Source organism: Drosophila santomea, chromosome 2L (genome assembly GCF_016746245.2).
Source record: "Drosophila santomea strain STO CAGO 1482 chromosome 2L, Prin_Dsan_1.1, whole genome shotgun sequence".
In the NCBI taxonomy this organism is placed as follows: Eukaryota; Metazoa; Arthropoda; class Insecta; order Diptera; family Drosophilidae; genus Drosophila; species Drosophila santomea.
The window spans coordinates 23,675,314-23,697,837 of record NC_053016.2 but is presented as its reverse complement, the minus strand read 5'-3'; the positions used below and the strand labels follow the sequence as shown (position 1 = coordinate 23,697,837).

Here is a 22,524-nt window from a genome sequence, read left to right as displayed (position 1 = left end):
ATCGCCCACAAATCGTTCTCTCTTGTTTTTATTTAATTTTCTTCTGTAGGGAATTCAAATGAAAATGCATTTATCTCGTCTGATTTCGAGTCATCAGCAGAACTATAGTCATTAGATTAGGATTGAACATTACATGAGTAACATTATGGGGTGCTTTTAAAAGCTAAATTTTCAGCAACTATTGCAAATTTGCAGTTTATAGCAATAAGAATATTATGCAGATTCCAAAGTAAAATTGTATCATATTTCGACCGCACTTTTCCAGATATCTTTTTAGATGAAGCTCCAATCTTCTTGTTTTTGACAAAACTGACAGCATACTTTCACTCATTTGGCAAAAAATCCAGCTTGAACCGAGCCTAGCAAGAGTGCGCATCCAATTTGGGTAGTACCAGACCCCAAAATAAAAAGGGAAACCCTGTGTACTAGTCTGTGGCGAATACTAGGCGGGAAAAAATTTGCCTACGACATTCGGAAAGAAGTTGGCAACAAAAGTGAACAACACAAAATGTAACAGGATGCGTGAAGTGCTTGATCACCAAGAACTTTTCGGAATCTATCACCTTTATGTATCAGACAACGATACAAAGAAGCGTGGCTATACTATTAGAAACTCTAAACTCTATCCAATGAACCTATTACAATTACTAATATATACTTTATTTCACAAAATCGATCGATTAGAACCAAGAAAATATTTATTAAAAAAACTTATATCAAGTTACCCAGTTATAAAATATTTGTAAATAGCTCTACCAAAAAAATGCACGTAGCTATAGCAGATCCCAATATCCAGACAATTATAAATCCGGCAAAGTTTGACATGCCAAGCGTAACCGGACCAATATCTTTACTTCCTGTCATTGTTTCTTGGACTTGTTGCTGTATCTTCAGATTTAGGTTATCGGCCACTACGCGGAATTCCCAGTATTTATCGAAACCAGAAGAATGCCAGCTATATATTAGAGTATTGAATTTCTCAAGGAGGGGCCAAAGTCTTGGAACAAAAGCCACCGTATATTGAAAATAAAGATCGTCCTTCATTATAACTAACTGACGAACCGCTTCAGGCCCCAAATAGTTCCCAATTGCAAAGTGACCTACAGATCAAAAAAAATAAAACATTGGTTATTATAATTATTTCTTGTTGTTACCGAATGGCAGACGCTCCACCGAAAATCCAATGCGAATATCCTCGCCTTGGGCTAAGCGTAGCAACTCGTCGTCGCTATAGATGTGAAAATTGTTCAATATTTCCTTCACTAATGGCTTTTATAGAAAGAAACGTATACTACTATGATGATAATATTCGTCATTAAAAACACTTACCTCATCAGAAGCGCGTATGGCAGAGACCCATGCCTCAGAGTTAGCCGCCCACTGTAATCGGTGCAATCGTAAACGATGGACGGTGTCGGCTGCCTCGCCCAGGCTGGGAATTGTCAATATACTGGCAAGCCCACCATCATATATACTGGTTATGATTAAATCATTAAGAAAGCAGGCAAAGAGTAGTACACGAACTGTCAGTGAATATGCCTTGCTGTTTTCTGATTGCGATATGAAAAGCTTAAAGGTGGTAAATACTCCGAACCTTATGCAAGTCCACCAGCCCACACGGTAACTAGCATGTTCATACAGCGCTTGCTCACTTTTATATGCTAAAACCAATCCTACGGCTTCCACACATAGACATAATAAAATTGTAGCCCATAAAGATTCTTTGAAAGGCTTTAAGGGAAGATACCAACTGGTCAGCCGCAAAGGCGCTGGTACAAGACATGTTATTCCAGAACGTACAAGATACATGGAGAGGTCTAGGTATGTGTAATCTTCGGACCACGAGTACATAGCTCCAATGCATATATCTGCTTTACGATTTATAAGCATACCAAGGGCACCATCTCCAGACATATTTGGATAAACTTTGCCCCAATCATCTGCGTCAGCTACGAAAATAAGAAAGAAGATTCTTTATAACTAACTTAGATCGAAGCATAAATCAACATAAATAAACTTTGCCCCAATCATCTGCGTCAACTACGAAAATAAGAAAGAAGATTCTTTATAACTAACTTAGATCGAAGCATAAATCAACATTGTCTATTTTTTGCAATATATTTGTATTGATTTTTGCATATTTGTGCATAATTGGCATAGATATTGTGAGAACTCAATGGATTTGTTTAAGATATTACCAAGCACCAAAAAAAGTTGTGAAATACTTAGGGACTATTAGTTATGTTCAGGTCCAACGTTTTCTATGATTCAATTGTGGACACCTGTGCATAAAATTTCTTCTTTAAATCATAATTTTTTTCAAAGTGTATTTAGATCACAAGGCTTGTAAAAAAGACGGTTGTTGGTAGACATGGTAATCGTTGGTGGTTTTGAGTATAAGAATTAATATAAAATTATTTCCAGAAATGTTAGATTTCACTGTCGGAACTTCAACATCAGCTTGGAATATCTTCTTGGAGTATCTTTTTGGAGTATCTTCTACATGAACAAATTCAACCCAGTAAGTGAGCGGGACGGTTTTATGGAAAAGGGAAATCGTCGCGAGGAGATGCGAGCATTGAAAGCCTTTCCATCTTAAAACAAGAGAGAACTCTATAGTCGAGTTCCTCAACTACCTGATACCCATTAGTCAGCTAGCGGAAGTGCGAAGGAGAGTCTTCAACACCGACAGTTTTTTTCAGTATGTGGGCGTTAGAGTGGGCGTGACAAAAGACTTACAAGACTAACAAAAATGTAAGAAAATATCAAAAAGTTTTTCAAAAGTGGACGCCTTGTGGGCGTTAGAGTTGGTGTGGCAACATTGGTCAACAGGCTTGCGCTGCGTCTATGTCTCTGGAGTCTGTATGTTTATTCTCAACTTTCTAGCTGTTGTAGTTCCTGAGATCTCGACGTTCATACGGACAGCCAGACGGACATGGCCAGATCGACTCGTCTATTGATCCCGATCAAGAATATATATACTTTATATGGTCAGAAACGTCTCCTTTTGCCTGTTACAAGTATACCCTTTTACTCTACGAGTAACGGGTATAAATATATTACGTTAAGCTTCAGCCAATTATAACTGCTTAACGAAAGGTATTCTTTTTTTTGTGTACTTTTTTGCCATCGAACTTGATAAATGTGGGTTTGGAGTAAGTTAGGCAGCTTAGTTGTATTGGGAGTGTACACACTGTCCACCAGAACCGCCAAGTATTTCATCAGCCAGATCCGAATAGCATTGCCAACAGTCTCTCTCTCCCATGGTGTCTTTCAAATATTATGTTGAAGTCAGTCGCTCCAGAATTTTTAACGAGAGTCGTGGTTTTTTCATTTTACAATCATAATTTAAAACCTTGTAAACATTACCCAAACAATTAAACCTAATTTGTATGATCCCTACATAAATATATGCCATACCTACCTGAATGGTACAATGCGGACAGCAATCTGGTGTTGCTTAAGGATAAAAAATATGCAGTCAAAGTTGTATTGCAACTTTGTATAGAACTCTTCACAAACGACATTTTTATATATAAGGTATCCGAAATGAGTAAGTAAACAACAGTATCTCTAACAGTTTCATCCAGAAAATGTAATTCTTTTATTTCTTTTTTATTTCTTTTTTTAGTTTTTCAATTGACTTTACCGTAAGGTTTCCATGTTCGATCACTTTTAGTAGATAAGGTTGGCGCCTGTGAACGAAATATTTATATCACTCTGTACTCGGTCGCACAACGCTGATGACGTTGAAAAGGACTATTTCTTTTTGAATTCATTGCTAATAATAAATATAAATAAATAAAAGTTACAGTCATATTTTCGTGCTCGAGAAGTAAAAACTTGTGACTAATTAACGCCTTATCAGTTAAAAACCCACAACAACACCAACTCTATACAAAATTTATAGAAATAAATAGAAAGAGACACAAAAAAAAGAGACAAAGCTAATAGGGCTAGTGCCCAATAAAGAACCACAAAAATGCCTCCCGATATAAATAGATTATTTAAATCATCCGACACTGGACCCAAATTCATCATAATAAACAGAACAGACAATGAAACGTTCAAAAACGTAATTCGGAAAATTACAAAAATTGAAAACAACGAACCTAAAGAAACTGACCTCATCATTATCACCTTTGCATCTCTAACGCTACCAGATACATTGATGCTTGGATACAAGAGAGTGAATGTACGACCATATATTCCTCTTCCACCCAAACTGTCTTAGTTTTGGACATCCCACAATCGCTTGCTCATCAAACAAATTATGCAACAACTGATCCGCCGAACAATACACAGCAACAAACGAAATATGTACCAAAATTCAATTTTGCGTAAACTGCAAATACGATATCCCAGACAACAAGCACAGCCCATTGGAAAAACATGCCCAGCATTTATAAAACAAAAGGAACTAACATCTATAAAAACCCACGAAAAAGTCGACCACGAAAATGACCTAAGGATCTACTACTCACGACACACCCACCAACCTACTCTCAACCATAACAGCCGAAAAAACAACAAAAAAAAGTCACGTTAATCACCAAACCACGCACCGTCCCACCCAAATCACTCCAGATCGAAAAAAAATACTTCCACCATCTCCTCAGCCGCTAGCCCATGTTCAGAAACACAACAACATATGATGACCTCGACACACTCATGGATACAACTCAAACAAGAGAGAACGCTATAGTCGAGTTCCCCGACTATCTGATACCCGTTACTCAGCTAATGGAAGGGAGAAGGAGAGTCTTAAACACCAGCTATTGGAAGTGCGAAGGAGAGTCTAACGCCCGTTTGTGGGCGTTATAGTGGGGTGGCAAAAACTTTTTTAGCCAATCGGTAGAAATTTACAAGACTAATAAAAAACATTTTTCAAAAGTGTGGGCGTGGCAGTTTTGGGCGGTTTGTGGGCGTTAGAGTGGGCGTGGCAAAAAGTTTTTTGCAAATCGATAAAAATTTACAAGACTAATACAAAAATGAAAAAATATCAAAACATTTTTCAAAAGTGTGGGCGTGGCAGTTTTGGGCGGTTTGTGGGCGTTAGAGTGGGTGTGGCAACATGAATCGACAAACTTGCGCTGCGTGGAGTCTTGTAGTTTCTGAGATCTCAGCGTTTATACGGACGGACAGACAGACGTCTGTCTGTCTCAACCACTACACAACGGAATACCGCAAGGATCCTTCTTATCCGTAATATTATTCGCAATAGCATATAACCAATAAAACAAAATACTAGATACGCACAATAAAAAAGGATTTCACTGCTTACGCCGACGACTTCACAATAATTTACAATCTAGGGAAAAAACTGAACAACCTCAATTTAGACGCACTACTCAACGACATAAGTCAATGTTGCAACTACTCTGGTGCATCTCTCTCAACCAACAAATGCAAGCCCCTGCACATTTCTAGGAAAATAACCTGCAACTTCACACTGCAAACCAAAAAATGTTACGTCCCTCAAAATACTCGGAATAACAATAGCCAAAAACTACAGATGGAACAAACACATCGAAAACCTTACTGTAGAACTAGCTAAAAGACTAGACGTCATTATGTGCCTATACAACAATAAATTCTGCTGCAACACAAACACAATAATAAATGTGGTTAAATCAATTATTATGTCCAAAATAGACTACGGCGTTCACATCTATGGAAATGCACCGAAATCAACCGTGAGCAAACTGAGAACGATTTACCACTCAGCAATTAGAATCGCCTTTAATGCCTTTCGCACCACCCCAATAAACAACCTTATGCACGAAGCTGACATACTGTCAATAGAAAATAAAAGCACGTATGCAACGCAAAAAAACAGCAAAATCATAATCAACTCCAAGTTCTCACAAATTGAAAATATGTACAATCAAATTAATAACTCCAAAAGAATACCAAAACTCCTGTTTTCAACACACAACACAATAGAACAATTAAAAATCTTAATACTTATGTATAATACTTCTTTTACCTCTAAAGCGAAGAGTCGTGTTTTTTTTCTGCGCTCCGAATTAATTTTTGTTTTGCCAAATCCAGCGGTGGACTTTAATAAATTCTTGAATAATTCAATTTCGTAATCAGTACTAGTTAAAGTTCCGTTCGCTTCGCGAGTGAATCTCTTAACTGCACGGTGTACCCGCTCTTTCGCTCTCCCACACAAAATCCTAAAGGGCAGACTGCGCTCTTTCGGTACATTTTTGATTTTGTCTTTTGGTACAGGGGTCAAAACCCAATTAAATATAAAAACCAATGTGGTCTGCTTCCACAACAAATGCCGTCAGGTAATAAAGCCTAAGCAGTTAAAAATTACCTGTTGGTTATGTGATAGAATGGTGCACACTAAGTACGCTGTTTTTAACAGCCGAACAAGTGATGACCTAGCTAAGGGCCCAAATCTAAAATACTGTTGGGATGCTTGCCTAGGGATTGCACACGAAATGAAATCGTTTATGCACCAAACTAAAGGTGGCATAAAAGGACTGATCAGAAGTTTTGGCGTAGCTAGAAATAGTTTTCGCTGAAGATATTCTTTCCGCGCTGGATTTTCAGTTTGACAGCCCTAAGCCTAAGGGGAACGCCCCACAGCCACTGGCTAATGATCCTTTGTGGAGAGAATCCACTTTGGGATTGCTAGAGATTCCGATTTGTCCGCACTGCTTTTTCAACCTGTGATTCCACCTGTCCCGATTAGTTTACTACCACAAAGCAATATTGAGTCCGGACTACCGGCACAAGCTGGCACTTCAGAAATACAACCTGCAGTGCCAAAACCCCTCTTGGTTGTTCCACTAAAGAAACCAATTTTCGTTTCTCAGCTTTTTCCTGATCAAACATCATCTGATGTATTGTCTTATATACTAGACAAAACAAAGGCCGACAACGTAAAAGTGAAAAGATTTAACTTTTCTTACGCTAGGGACATCTCATCTTTCAAGATAACTGTCCCTAATGAGCTATTCTCGACCATATGTTATGGTGATGTTTGGCCATTCTGACAGCATGCAACCACGCCAGCAAACAACGAGGAAAATTTGCTATCTCAGCTCTAAAAGAAATTGAAAATATAAAAAGCCAAAGCTACTACACCACCTCCATCAGAAATATTTTAAGCAAATACAAGAGAAATAAAATCCTAATGCTATGGGTTCCGGGACACCTCGGAATGTCAGAAAACGGACGAAACAGCCAAAATCTCTCTGATTACACAAAAAAACTTCAACACATCAGACATCTTGGAACACATCAAACGAAATACTCAAACCTTTAAAAATTTAATATTCAACAACACCTCAATCCACTATAAAAACATCAGCAACTACAGCACCCCGACAGATCGAAACTCCTGAAATAAACAATTAGAAAAATTACGTCATTGGAAAACATTCACCAAACAATACAATTCTTAAAAATTAACAAAATGTATCACACAATTTAAATATAAACACTCATACCCATAAATATCAATGCTTCACATAAATAAGTTAGATTTAAACAAACTATTACATAGTAATTAAACTTAAAATAAGAACGTCACTTGTACATATAATATAAACAAACTCTACAAAAAAATGTTGTTGCGTTCATTTTCGGGAGATCGTATGACTTTGAAAATTCAAAACCAGAATCTAAAAGGAGGGGAAGGGGTACCATAACCCCGTTGACTCAGTTGGATTGCGACAAAGAAAATGCAAGTCGACAATAAACGAGTCTCCGATGACCCGGTCAGCGGCCGCAATAGATTGCAGAAAGTGAAGAAAATCAACACCAGTTTCGGGCACACTTCACCGAAGGGGGTATTGACTCCCCAAAAGAGGGGAAAGCGAGAAATATGATTCCTAGGTGGGAACACTCGGCGTAGGAGACTAATAGATCAGAAAAAGCTTTATGCCGGTATAAACAGACCATGGCTCACCGGTGAGTAGTCAGTCAGTACCCGGGTAAACACCCGTAGTCCGTCGGTACCCGGGAAAAACAGCCGTAGTCAATATCCAGAGGTAATCATCCGTACATCAAATACCCGTGCAATTATCCTTCAGTCCATCGCCGGGAAGACTCAAGGATAACTCCAGTCACGAAGAAAAATGTCAAGGGGCAAGGACGCTATCATCTTTTAAAAGAAATAACAGGACTAACAAGGAACACACTTTGATGGAAGACCATAGCCCCACGAAATCCTCAGGATGGGCGGCAGGTTTTCAACCACAGCCTGGAAATAGAGCGAGTGCAACATACCTTGGAATTCATCGCTGCTATACTGATCTTCCTGGCTCTATAAAAGATCGTCAAAATGTACAAGAGATCCGTACAGCGGAGGAGGGATTGCATCCGGCTTCCCACAAAGTGCTTAATTAAAAATACTAACAGCAAAACAATTAAAAATAAAAGAACAAGTGAACCGGTGCATGGCCGTTAATGTGAACATCAGCAAAAACAAGCAACAGCGTAGACTTTCTTATAAAGTGCTCGCTCCAAGTAACCTAAGAGCCGAACAGCAGCCAAAGCGTGCTACAAAAGAAAAGAAACCCAACTCATTCATACATTTATATAAATGCATACTCCACTTAGTGTATTTTGGTGTTTGTGTATATCTTTTTATTGTTCGGTTACAATTAATTGGTGCACGAAGGCATATGTATGTATAATTCCATCACTAAATATATATAGCAACACCCAGGATCCAACGCGTCGAGATCTCATCGCTCCGGATTAAAGTGGGGTATGTTTGACGGAGACCGTCAGTCGGGTGATGGACAAGGGGAATAACGTGTAGTTTCAAGCTTGCTAGAAGAACGCGCCGTAATTGTCCATACACCCGGAAGTGCGACTATACTCTCCACGCGAGGGCGGCTGGAAACAGGTCCCCTGGCAAGGCTATGTCCCTGCCAGAGGATGCTGGCAAATGGTAGTCGGGCGTCCCGGGCCGGACTAAGGTGTCATTCGACCCGGGCCCGGGTTACAAAATAGCTCAGTCTCAAACGGAGACTGAGTCTGGCCGTACAAACTTCAAGGCAGCGAAGTTGGCGAGTGAGCCCACCTGCAGGATCGGGTTCGGGTGAACCCCGCCTCAAATCTGAGGCGACTAAGTAAAAGCCGCCCAAAGCCGTCGCTATGGCAACATCTCCAGGCCCTAGTGCCATGATGCCCCCTTCAGGCGCAGCCAAGGACGGCAAGCACCCAGTGGCATCCGGTAAAGGCAAACATACCTACGCAGAGAAACGATCTGCAGGTCAAATCCTACGCAGCCAGGAGAGATCAAAAACGGCTCCTTCGGCTGAGTGGATAAAGAAGATGGAATGGGCTAAATCCGTTTTGCCAAACTTCGGCAAGGAAGCCCCCAAACCACCCAAGCGGTCAAAAAGCGACCTCCACCTAACAGGGAGCGCTCCCAGGACGTCCCCTCCGACCCCTCGGCAAAGCGGCAACGCGTGCAGCCAGGGCGATCCTTTGCGGAGATCGCGAAAAACCGCATTCTCCTGGGCGTGGTCGACAAAAACGACCCGAGTGGCAGAATTCCACGAAATAAGTGGAAGTGGGTAGAGGCAGCCCTAGCCATAAAATGCATTGAGATTCTGGCCAAGGAACCTGGCCCCCCTCCAGTCTGCAAAGACGTGGGATGGGGCTAAGGCGGCGTCAAGGTAATCGCCTGTGACGATGAACGCTCTGCGGAGCTATACAAAGCTGCAGTATGAGAGCGCCGGACTTGTTGCGCTGAGCTGGTCCGACGTACCTTGCCAACCCCGGGCAAGGATCTGGATCCCGGCATCCATCAAGGCGCCGGACCAGATCCTCACCATGCTGCAGCGCTGCAACCCGCACCTTCCCACCTCGGACTGCCGAGTGGTGAAGGTCGACGAAATGGAGGGACCAACAAACCAGGCCATCCTCATTCTAAACAAGGAGTCCCTAGCTCCCATTGAGGCCGCTCACGGGGAGCTAAGCTTCCGGTTTAGCTCAGTGACCATAAAGGTCTACAAATCGGACTCCGCCAAGGAGGATCAGGAAGGCAGTGGAGGAGTGATTGAGGAGATCGCCTCCGAGATCGAGGCATCGGAAACCGAGGACGGCTACTCGACCGATGCCTCAATCCTCCGCAGCCTTGCGAACATGGGTCAATTGACAGACCTGGACACATCGGACGAGGAGGGAGCCGATACAACCGTGGTGGAGAGGCTCACAGCAGATGTCCGTGAGGCTTCTGCAGATAAACCTCCACCACAGCAAGGCAGTTTCCGCTGCTCTGGCTGAAGATGGAGTCGACATAGTCCTAATCAAGGAACCTTGGAACCTTCTCCGTTCCGAGTGCTGTCATCTTACATGGCCTACGAAAGGCAAGAACAGCCGGATGAACTGGTTAGGAAACTGGTAGAAGACAGCGAAAAGCAAAACATAGGCCTACTAATAGGGTGTGATGCTAACGCCCACCATACACAATGGAAGAGTACAGACACAAACGACCGCGGTGTCTCTTTTTAACTTTATCTTTAGTTCAAATCTCTTCATATGTAATAAAGGTAATCACCCAACCTTTATCATTAAGAACCGAAAAGAGGTAATAGACCTAACTCTCGTCTCTAAACCACTATTAGAGACAGTAACTCACTGGAGGGTGCTAGATAAGCACTCTTTTTCGGACCACTGGTACATAAAAACGACCCTTACAATCAATCCCTCAAAACCAGAAGTTTTCACAAACCCAAGGAAAACAGACTGGCAAAAATACAAAAATATTTTAAGGGAAAAAATCCCAACGGATCCCCTCCATACCACCAAACAATCTCTAGTCTAAACGAACTAGTTTCAATCTTCACAGAAACCTGCAACTATGCACTAAAAAAGGCCTGCCCCAACAGCAAACCCAAAAGAAAAATAAAACCTCCCTGGTGGTCAGCAGAACTGTCCCCCCTACGAATAGACTGCAGAACCCTTTTTAACAGGGTCAAGGCAGGAAATGAGGAGGCCCTGTGGACCGCCTACGAGAGAGCCCTTGCCAAATAAAACAAGAGAGAACGATATAGTCGAGTTCCCCGACTATCTGATACCCGTTACTCAGCTAGTGGAAGGGAGAAGGAGAGTCTTAAACACAGTTTTTGGCGGTTTGTAGGCGTTATAGTGAGCGTGGTAGAAAGTTTTTTGGCAAATCGATAGAAATTTACAAAACTAATATAAAAATGAAAAAATATCAAAACATTTTTCAAAAGTGTGGGAGTAGCAGCTTTGGGCGGTTTGTGGGCGTTAGAGTGGGCGTGGCAAAAAGTTTTTTGGCAAATCGATAGAAATTTACAAGACCAATACAAAAATGAAAAAATTTCAAAACATTTTTCAAAAGTGTTGGCGTAGCAGCTTTGGGCGGTTTGTGGGCGTTAGAGTGGGCGTGGCAACATGAATCGACAAACTTGCGCTGCGACTATGTCCCTGGAGTCTGTGTACTTAATCTCTAGTTCCTGAGATCTCGACGTTCATACGGACAGACGGACAGACAGACGGACGGACAGACGGACATGGCCAGATCGACTCGGCTACTGATCCTGATTAAGAATATACAGGGTGCGTTATGAAAGTAATGCGCATGGTTTCATTGTCACGTAACTACCTGTCGTAGCACGCTCGGACCTGTCTGAAAATTTGGGGCGGAGTCTCTCCTTTCCAACGCGCTCGGTCTCAGTTCGCTCTGAGCAGTAGAAGTGGTAGGACGTGTCGTAGAGCGAAGTCATTTTTTCTGTTGTGTTACGGTGCGATGGAGCGTTCGCTGGAACAGCGGTACGCCACGGCCTTCGTCGTCACCAACTTCTTGACCCAGAAGAAGATCTCAGTTGTGCCCCAGCCTCCTTACGGCCCTGACTTAGCTCCGTGCGACTTTTTTTTGTTCCCCCTACTAAAGAGAGAGCTAAAGGGAAAACACTGGGAGTCGGTGGAGAACATCCAAGCTCGCGTAACAAGGTTCCTGAAAGGCATTTCTGTCGAGGAGTTTCAGGGTGCTTTCCAGGCGTGGCATACACGTCTCCGCAAGTGTATTGACGCAGGAGGGGACTATTTTGAAGAATTTTAATAATTTGTACTGATTGGATCAACAAATATATTTTTCTTAGAAAATGCGCATTACTTTCATAACGCACCCTGTATATACTTTATATGGTCGGAAACGCTTCCTTCTGCCTGTTACATACTTTTCAACGAATCTAGTATACCCTATTACTCTACGAGTAACGGGTATAAAAAAGGTATCAGGAAAGCAAAGTGATTCTCGTGGCATTCCTTCTGCTCAGAAATTGAAAACACAACTGAAGCAGCCAGACTTAGAAAAATACTATCCAAATCGGCCACAGCCCTAGGCTTCCTTAAAAGAGCAGATGGCTCCTGGACCAGCACGAGTGAGGAATTTCTGGAGATACTTCTAGACACTCACTTCCCAGGAAACAGCCAAAACGCTCTCACCCCCCAACAAACAAACGCCACACTGGCAAGTATCGAACTGTGCATAGACCCAAAGGTCCTCCATTGGGCCATACACAGCTTAAAACCATACAAATCTGCAGGTACAGACAAAATCATAACCGCACAAATCCAGCAGTCCCGTATAGTCTTCAACCCCAAAGCTGGGAAACCATCCCACACCACCCCCAAAGATTTCAGACCAATCAGTCTGTCATTCTTCCTACTAAAGACCCTTGAAAGAATCATCCGCCTGCATCTGAGATCAACTCTCAACCCTATTCTCATCACACGGACAGAGACAGCACTACACTCTCTCGTCTCTAAGATAGAAAAATCCCAAAAGGAATATGCACTGGTAGCACTCCTGGACATTGAAGGAGTTTTAAACAACGTCATCCCAACGGCGATTACTTGAGCCCTGACAGACCTTGGGGTGGACCGTCACTTGGTGGGACTCATAAACCAACTGCTCACCTGCAGGAAGGTTATGTCTTCACTAGGCGAGTCAACCCTCCATAGGCACGTCAGCAGGGGCACTCCGCAAGTAGGCGTCCTCTCCCCACTTCTATGGAACATAGCAGTCAACTTGATTCTACGCGACATGGAAGCGGGGCTGCCGGATAATAGCTTATGCGGATGACGTTGCTATCATCTTCACAGGCAAATACCACCAAACGCTATGCGATCTCATGAGCGAAAAACTCAGTGTTTTGTCCAGCTGGACCAAAAATAACGGATTAGGAATTAACCCCTCAAAGACCGAGTTGGTTCTCTTCACTAGGAAGTATAACATAACAGACCTAGTCCCACCCATCCTCAACAATCAAAAACTTTTCTTCAGTAACAGCGCACGATACCTGGGCGTAATACTAGGAAACTAAACTGGAACCTGAACCTCACAGACAGATATAAAAAAGCTTCAATTGCTCTTTTCACGTGCAAAAAAGCAATAGGGCTCAAATGGGGCATGACACCCTATATAGTTAACTGGATATATACGGCCATTGTCAGACCATTACTACTGTACGGAGTCGTGGTATGGTGGCCGGCTCTGAAAAAGAAATCCAGCATAAAAATGCTAGCAAAGAGCTGCGGCACTCTGCATCAGCAGTGCTTTACGCACCACATGCATGGAACAGGCCACAGTAGCGGCAATCAGGCTTAGAGATACAAAACAGTGGAACCCACAAGAAGCGGGTCACTCATGTATCCTAAAAAACATTCAAATAGTCCCCTCCAGGACAGACTACTGCACTCCTACGGAGTACATATAAACACCTTTCAACACAATCATCCCAGAGAGGGATGAATGGAACTCAAAAATACCTGGCCCCAGAATGCTATATGCTTCTATACGGATGGGTCAAAACTACATAACAGAGTAGGAAGAGAAGTTTACTCCGAACAGCAAGGCCTACGCACCTCGTTCAGATCATTGCAGCGTCTTCCAGGCTGAAGTGGCAGCAATAAGGGAAGCCCTAAAACACTTAAAATCACTAAAGCCGGAAGGCTCACATGTAAACATTTTCAGTGACAGCCAAGCAGCTATCAAATCGATTGGCTCAATCTCTAGTCACTCGAAAACAGTATCGAATTTCCGATCATCTCCACACGAGATGACACAACAATTCGTAATCAGCCTTATATGGGTACCCGGACACAGGGACATAGAAGGCAACTGCATCGCAGATGAACTAGCTCATACAAGAGATGGAGGGCATGAGTATGCCTTTAGCCACTTGTAAACTACTACTTAGGGAAAACCTAAACCGTAACAAACAGACAATATGGGAAAACACCACACACTGTCGCCTAACACTCCAAATATGGCCAAGATAAACTCAACGAGAACGTCAAAACTTTTAACATTGACCAGAGCAAACCTCAGCACTGCAATGAGAGTCATCACAGGGCATTGGTTGATAGGCACCAATGCCAATAGACTAAATGCCCCGTATAATGATTTCTGCCGTAGCTGTAGGGGCGAAGAAATGGAAGAAACAGTTTAGCATCTACTATGCCACTGTCCAGCACTGCAAGTGAAAAGACTTGCTCAATTGGGAAGCAGATTCCTGATAGACACGTCTGACCTGTCCGACACCGATCCACATCGGATACAAAAATTCACCAGCGCCTCTGGCTGGGGAAACTGCTAACTTCACACGAACCTCTGCGGGCTAAAGGGGAAAACATACACGGTAGCACAACGGACCTTTAATGGTCTAAGTGCGTCGGGTAACCGACGGCCGGTAAAACCTAACCTAACCTATCCTAACCTAACTTTGACGGGACCCTGTTCCCGAGTTCTCTCTATATTCATATATAAGTTAACAGCTGATAGAGCTACCAAATATTTATGTCAGCAGCTATATAGTTTACATTTATAAATACCCTAGCAACTAAGTAGCTTCAGATAAAAAATGCTGATGCGCCCCAACTGAGTTCAGCGCTCCGCGCTAAGAACGGTCAGCAGCGGCAATGGGACACCCAGTATCCGGGGTACCGAACTGTGCTGCATAAATGCTGAGTCGGCTTGCCGACCATAAGCTTATGGAGTGATGCATTGGAGCTAGGGTAAATTCATATTTTCCATATTCTTTGTATTCAGTTCTAAGCGAGCACTTTAGAAATAAAGACACAGCTACTCCGGCGACTTCACGTAAAATACATTTTGTTTGATATAATTTATCCACGCTGAGCCAGAAGGCCAGTGTCCAGCAAAGGGGGCAAAGTCACGCCCTCCACCATAATCTACGTAAGAAGACATTCCGCCTGGGTAACACCATGACCAGGGGATCAACCATCTTCGTGAAACCTATCTACCGGGACAATCCGTAAAGGAGGAATACTGGAGCTTAGGATTAACATAATTGGCGCCCAACTATTATTAGGAACCCAGAGTATCTTTAACCATGTAAGTTTGATTAGTGAATATTAAAGTCGGCAGCCTTTAATAATTGGATTTTAAATAAATAAAAGAGAACAACTCCGTTGCATACCCCAGTGAGATATTGTTGCATACTTTTATCAGATATCATTTCCCATTGCATACCCAAAGTTACGTTGATATATTTTACTTTACTTTACTAAAAGTAATTCTACATAATAAATAAAATTATTATTTCTATTCTAGCGCCGCCTCTAGGAAACCGAAACCGTGCTCGGAAAAAATACATGTGCGAAGTGCCAACCATCGGTAAATGAGTTCGGCGGGCGAATACAGAGAAGTGAAGGTAGAATACGATAGTGACGACGGGTGGGATTTTGAACAACAAGGTTTTCGCTCGACAAATAACAATAATACAGACATGGACGCTGCTCAGTTGCAGGAGATCATAAAAGGAGCCGTTAACCAGGCCCTAGCTCAGCAGGAGACTAGGCTGATGGAGTCATTTCAGAACCAATTAAATCAGGTTAGAGAACAGATGCAGAACTTACGCGTGGAAGCGCCGCAGGTAGAAGCATATAAGAGAATTGGATTTAAGCCAGACGTTAAATGTGACTTAAAACTCGACATAATAAAGTACATTCCCGAGTTTGAGGGGGACCAGGACGATTATGTGGCGTGGCGGCAATCAGCTGTGGACACCTATGAAATTTTCAGTTCATACGATAAGAGCGAGACACACTACCAGGCTGTCACAATCATAAGAAACAAAATCAGGGGGGTAGCGAGAGCGCTACTGGTGTCCCATAACACGGTACTAAATTTTGATGCCATTATTGCTCGACTGGAATGCACATACGCTGACAAAACGTCGTTGCGTGTCCTTAGGCAGGGTCTTGAAACGGTTAGGCAAGGTGAGCTTACCTTGATGCAATATTACGACGAGGTAGAAAAGCGACTAACACTGGTGACGAACAAAGTCGTTTGTTATGACACATGAACCGGATAGCGCCGCATTGTTCAATAATGAAGTTAGAAATAATGCCCTCCACGCGTTCGTTTCGGAGCTCAGGAAACCCTTGACGGCCATAGTGTTGCCAGCTCAGCCCAAAGATTTACCCTCAGCCTTGGCTTTGGCTAGGGAATCCAAAGCAAGCACCGCCTTCGCGGCCACGTATGCAAGGGCTGTGGAAGAAAAGACATACACTTATGGGCAGCGAAAAAACCAAAACCGTTCGCACGAAGGTCAAGGAAAAAATAGCAGGACAGAGGATGGGCAAGGAAGAAACCCCCATTATTATAAAAAGCAAAGTAAAGTCCCACAAAATAATGCGGCCCATAACAATAACGATGGCCCTAACCAGCCACCAGAACCCATGGAGTTAGGCTCCACTATGACACAGCGCAGGCAAGCCGCCGCCTTCGGAAGCGGTCAGTCTGCCAATGCTAAGGGAGATAACATTCGAGGCCAGAAAAGACATGGATCTACACGAGTGACGGATCAAAGACGTCAGAGAGTGCAGAATACCATGCATTACGTCGACGAGAAAAGTGGCAGTGAATATGATAGAGCGGCAGCAGAGGCTGTCGCCGAAGTAGATGACGAATCCGACGGTAGTACAAGTACATTTTTTAGGGAACGCTCCCGACTGCCGTTCATTGAACGCCAGTTGCATGGAAGGAAATTCAAAATTTTAATAGACACAGGGGCGGCAAAAAACTACATCAAGCCCGTAAAGAAGCTAAAAAATGTGGTGCCGGTCAAATCCCCTTTCACGATTAGTTCCATCCACGGTTCTAACAGAGTTAAACAGAAATCTTTAATGAACGTTTTCGGGAAAACAGCGGATTTTTTCCTTTTGGACACCTTAACACTTTTTGATGGCATTATTGGTTTTGATTTTCTAGCTCAAGTTGGAGCAAAACTAGACACAGAGAAAGGCACAATCAACTATGGTTCTGTTGTTGAAGAGCTACAGCATCATAATTGCGACGATGTAACGTGAATGACATTACGGTACCAGAATCTGTAAAAAACGAATTTAGAACCATGATCGCAAACAGATCTAAGGCATTTTCAGACTCTAACGAGGCACTGCCGTTTAATACTTCTGTTGGTGCCACAATTCGCACAAGCGATGATAAGCCGGTATATTCCAAATTATCCCCGCACCCCATGGGTGTATCTGAGTTTGTTATGCGAGAAATCGCAGACTTACTGCAGAAACGCATTATTAGAACCTCAAGGTCACCGTACAACAATCCAACATGGGTTGTTGACAAAAAAGGCCATGATAAACTGGGGAACAAAAATAAGCGTTTGGTCATAGACTTTAGGAAACTTAACGAAAAAACCATCGCTGATAAGTACCCAATGCCAAACATCCCCATGATACTGGCAAACTTAGGAAAAGCCAAGTACTTCACAACGTTAGATTTGAAGTCCGGCTACCACCAGATATACTTGGCCGAACATGACCGTGAAAAGACCTCCTTTTCAGTAAACGGCGGAAAGTACGAATTTTGTCGATTACCGTTTGGGTTGAAGACTGCGGGAAGCATCTTCCAAAGAGCGATCGACGACGTCTTACGGAAACAGATTGGCAAATCATGCTATGTTCACGTAAATGACGTCATTATTTTTTCTGAAAATGAAAACGACCATGTTTTTCACAAGCTCATAGATTGGGTCTTAAAAAGCCTGTGTTATGCCAAGATGAAAGTATCTAACTAGAAGACTCTTGAGTATCACGCGTTGAGTATCTTGGATTTATTGTCACCAATGGAGGTGCAAAAACCGACCGAAAAGGTAAAGGCCATAAAGGAATACCCAGAGCCTACAAATTTGTATGAGCTAAGGTCATTTTTGGGTCTAGCCAGTTATTACCGTTGCTTCGTTAAAGACTTTGGGGCGATCGCGAGACCGTTGACAAGCTTGATGAAATGAGAAAATGACTCCATCAGCAAGCACATGTCCAGGAAGACTCCCATCGAGTTCGGTGATTTGCAGAGAGATGCATTCGAGAGGCTGAGAAACGTTTTGGCTTCTGAGGATGTAATTCTCAGATACCCTGATTTCAGGAAGCCATTCGATCTAACGACGGATGCTTCCGCGAACGGTATCGGTGCAGTCCTATCGCAAGATAAAAGACCCATCACTATGATCTCTAGGACCCTTAAAGAAAGTGAGTCACACGCCGTCAGACGCTGCGACTATTCACAGCGAACTGTCACTGACCAACACTCTGGGGGATCGCTTCATAGCCGCAGGAGACTACAACGCCAAACACACGCACTGGGGATCACGCCTCGTGACTCCCAAGGGAAGGCAACTGTATAATGCACTTATAAAGGTGAGCAATAAACTGGACTACGTTTCTCCTGGTAGCCCCACATATTGGCCTGCAGACCCAAAAAAGATCCCAGATCTAATTGATTTCGCGGTGACAAAACATCCCACGCAATCTAATAAGCGCCATAGCACTACCGGATCTCTCATCTGACCACTCGCCTTTGTTGATAAGCCTTCTTCAAAGCCCAGAAATTGCGGAACACCCCCACAGGCTGACGTCGCACAACACTAACTGGATGAAATACAGAAAGTATGTGAGTTCCCACATCGAGCTAACTCCCCAACTAAATATCGAAGCGGACATCGACTGCTCCACCGCCGCACTGGAAGAGGTACTCGTCACAGCAGCCAGGATCTCAACCCCTAAACGGAAGGATGGGGAATTTAGGAAGTTCAAAACCAACCGGCAAATTGAGCAGCTGGTTCTGGAAAAGAGGCGTCTGCGACGAGCTTGGCAAACCAGCAGATCGCCATGGTCAAAGCACAGACTTACTGAAGCCACCCGCATTCTAAGCCGGGTCCTGAAGCAAGAAGCTGAAAATGAACAACTTAAATATAATATATTGGAAAACTCTCGCCAACTAGTACAAAGCATCCATTGTGGAGGGCTCACCCAAATCTAAGCTCTCCAATTCAAACCGTCACACCTATAAGGAATTCTTCAGGGTGCTGGGCCCGCAGCGACAAAGATAGAGCCGAATCATTTGCCTTACATCTCAGAGGCGTCTTCCAGCCGAACCCCGCAGAAAATGATTATGTTCCTCCGCAAATCCACCTCGAAACTGAATCCACGCCAACTACATTTCAGCCGAACGAGATCACAAAAGTCATCAGGGAGCTAAAACCAAAAAAGGCTCCAGGCGGTGACCTAATAAGTACAAAAATGATAATGGAACTTCCGTACTGTGCTATTAAGGTCATCTGTAAACTCTTCAATGGAATCATAAGTCTCGGCTATTATCCAAGGAAATGGAAAAAATCAATTATTATAATGATACCGAAGCCCGGAAAAGATCACACGATTCCGTCATCTTACAGACCAATAAGTTTATTATCATGCCTGTCCAAATTATTCGAAAAATGCCTTCTAACGCGCATAATACCATATATGGGAGCCCACAACATTATCCCAGCCCATCAATTCGGCTTCAGAGAAAAACACGGAACTATAGAGCAAGTAAACAGAATAACATCAGAAATTCGCACAGCCTTCGAACATAGGGAATATTGCAGCGCGATATTTCTTGACATATCTCAAGCATTCGACCGCGTCTGGCTCAAAGGTCTCATGCATAAAATTAAAACACACTTGCCCGGGTACACTCATAAACTCCTTGAATCCTACCTCTACAATAGAGGCTTTGCAGTAAGATGTAACACAACAATTTCCGACAGCAACACTATCGAAGCTGGGGTCCCACAAGGTAGCGCACTTGGGCCAACTTTATTCGTCCTTTACACAGCAGATATTCCCACGAGTGACCGACTAACAACATCCACCTTCGCCGACGACACTGCGATCCTTAGCCGCTCCAGATGCCCAGTCCGTGCAACAACCCAACTCGCCAACCACCTCGTGGTAGTCGAGAAGTGGCTATCTGACTGGCGTATTAAAATAAACGAACAAAAGTGTAAACACATAACGTTTACCCTTAACAGACAAACTTGCCCTCCGCTCTGTATGAATAGCACGCAGATCCCCCAAGTTAATGAAGTAACGTATCTGGGCATCCACCTTGACAGACGTCTAACATGGCGTAGACATATCAAATCCAAGAATCTGCACCTAAAACTGAAAGCCAGCAGCCTCCACTGGATTATAAACTCACGATCGCCCTTGTGTCTGGACTACAAGGTCCTGCTCTACAACTCCACTCTTAAGCCAATCTGGACGTATGGCTCCCAGCTGTGGGGGAACGCGAGCAGAACCAACATAGACATCATACAGCGAGCCCAATCAAAGATCCTGCGAACTATCACTGGGGCACCATGGTATATTCGTAACCAAAACATCCACAGGGACCTCGGCATTCTCGCAGTAAAAGATGAAATAGACAAGCAAAAAGGGTCCTACAATGAAAAACTCTCTGTCCACCCAAATCCTCTAGCAAGGGTCTTGACTCGGGTCTCCAGCCGAACCCGCCTGCAACGTTCAGACCTTCCAACCCAGCCATAACTTGTCAGGGCCACTGTCTCAGTCTACATGACTCCTAGTTAGGTTATAGTATAAGATTTGATACACTTATTGTTAGTCTCGTAAATGAGAAGATTCAATAAATAAAAGCAAAGCATTAAAAAAAAAAAAAAAAAAAAACCTACACGGTCGAAGCGACAGACCAACCAGTGAACTGCATCAGAAATCAAATTGTTATAGAAGAAGCACGTTTCCGACTAAAGCGAAGCTTGGTGTTGTTTTGTAGTAAAAATCGCCACTTTGGAAATGCTAAAGGAGGTCGTGAACCCCTATGTCGTGAATGCTATACACTGCGATCTACCCACCCTGGCAAGCTTTCAATACGACTTAATTGCTCATTTCCCGGCTACGCAGTTTCGATACTGTAAAAATATTGTAATAGATGTTACCAATCGAAATGAGCAGTTGGAAATTGTCACGACAGAACACAATCGTGCACACAGGGCAGCTCAGGAGAATACCAAGCAAATCCTGCGCGATTACTATTTCCCAAAATGAGCAGCCTAGCAAAGGAAGTGGTTGCAAATTGCAAAATATGCACCAAAGCCAAATATGACAGGCACCCTAAGAAACAGGAGCTAGGGGAAACACCCATACCTAGCTATACCGGCGAAATGTTGCACATTGATATCTTCTCAACCGATAAGAAGCAATTCTTGACGTGTGTTGACAAGTTCTCAAATATTGCAATAGTGCAATCAGTGCTGTCCAGAACAATACGGACGTCACAGGGCCCCTACTTCAACTCGTAAGTTCGTTCCACAAAATCAAGACAATATATTGCGGAAACTATTACATCGTTACTTAAGAACAGCTACCACACTTGTCAAACGGTCAGGTAGAACGATTCCACAGCACCTTGTCAGAAATCGACAGGTGTCTTAAACTAGACAAGAAAATCAGCGATACGACAGAATTAGTCTTGAGGGCAACGATAGAATATAATAAGACCCTACATTCGGTCACTCAGGAGAAACCGGTTGAGATTCTCCACTCGGGTTCCGATGATCGCTGCCTAGGCATTAAAGACAAGCTGATAAAGGCCCAGAAAAACAACATCGAAAGATGCAACCCAGCTAGGCAAAACCGTGTTTTTGAGGTAGGAGATGAGGTTTTTGTCAAAAACAATAAAAGGCTAGGAAAAAAGCTTACCCCGTTGTGCACAGAACAAACAATGCAGGCAGATCTGGGAACGTCTGTTCTCATTAAGGGGAGGGTGGTCCATAAGGACAATCTCAAATAAATATTCCCACTTTTATTTGCTGATACCATATTTCTAGATAGTAAGCCAGAGTCTTATTCTACGTTTGGATTGCAGGTTCGCCTTCATAACGCTCATCACCCTGGCAGTGACAAATGCACGGATTACCGACTTCTCTCACGCCATATACATTCCCGTCATAGATGGTGATGTATTGGTGTTTGAACAACGTGACTGCTTGAGGCACTCGAGCAACATATCCGAGTTTATTAGCATGGTAGATGAGACAGAGAAATAGTCCGAGTCTTTTCCACAGTCGCATATGCGCAAATTGTTAGATGTTGATATAGATCATCTCAGAAACTTGCTGTCCTTTCTAAAAATACACCACCGAATTGCGAGAAGTTTAGACTTTTTGGGTATAGCTCTAAAGGTAGTCG

At 43.1% G+C, this 22,524-nt stretch overlaps 1 protein-coding gene across 1 annotated transcript in view; it reads right to left on the bottom strand.

Annotated features, from left to right (window-relative positions):
* Window positions 1–729: 729 nt before the first annotated feature.
* Window positions 730–22,524, bottom strand: part of LOC120457150 — a 175,569-nt gene continuing 153,774 nt past the window's right edge. The window contains exons 4-6 of the mRNA XM_039644860.1: window positions 1,330–1,949; window positions 1,155–1,269; window positions 730–1,100 (exon numbers count right to left, since the gene is read on the bottom strand). Coding sequence (XP_039500794.1) covers window positions 730–1,100; window positions 1,155–1,269; window positions 1,330–1,949 — 1,106 coding nt within the window. The remainder of the gene's footprint in view (window positions 1,101–1,154; window positions 1,270–1,329; window positions 1,950–22,524) is intronic.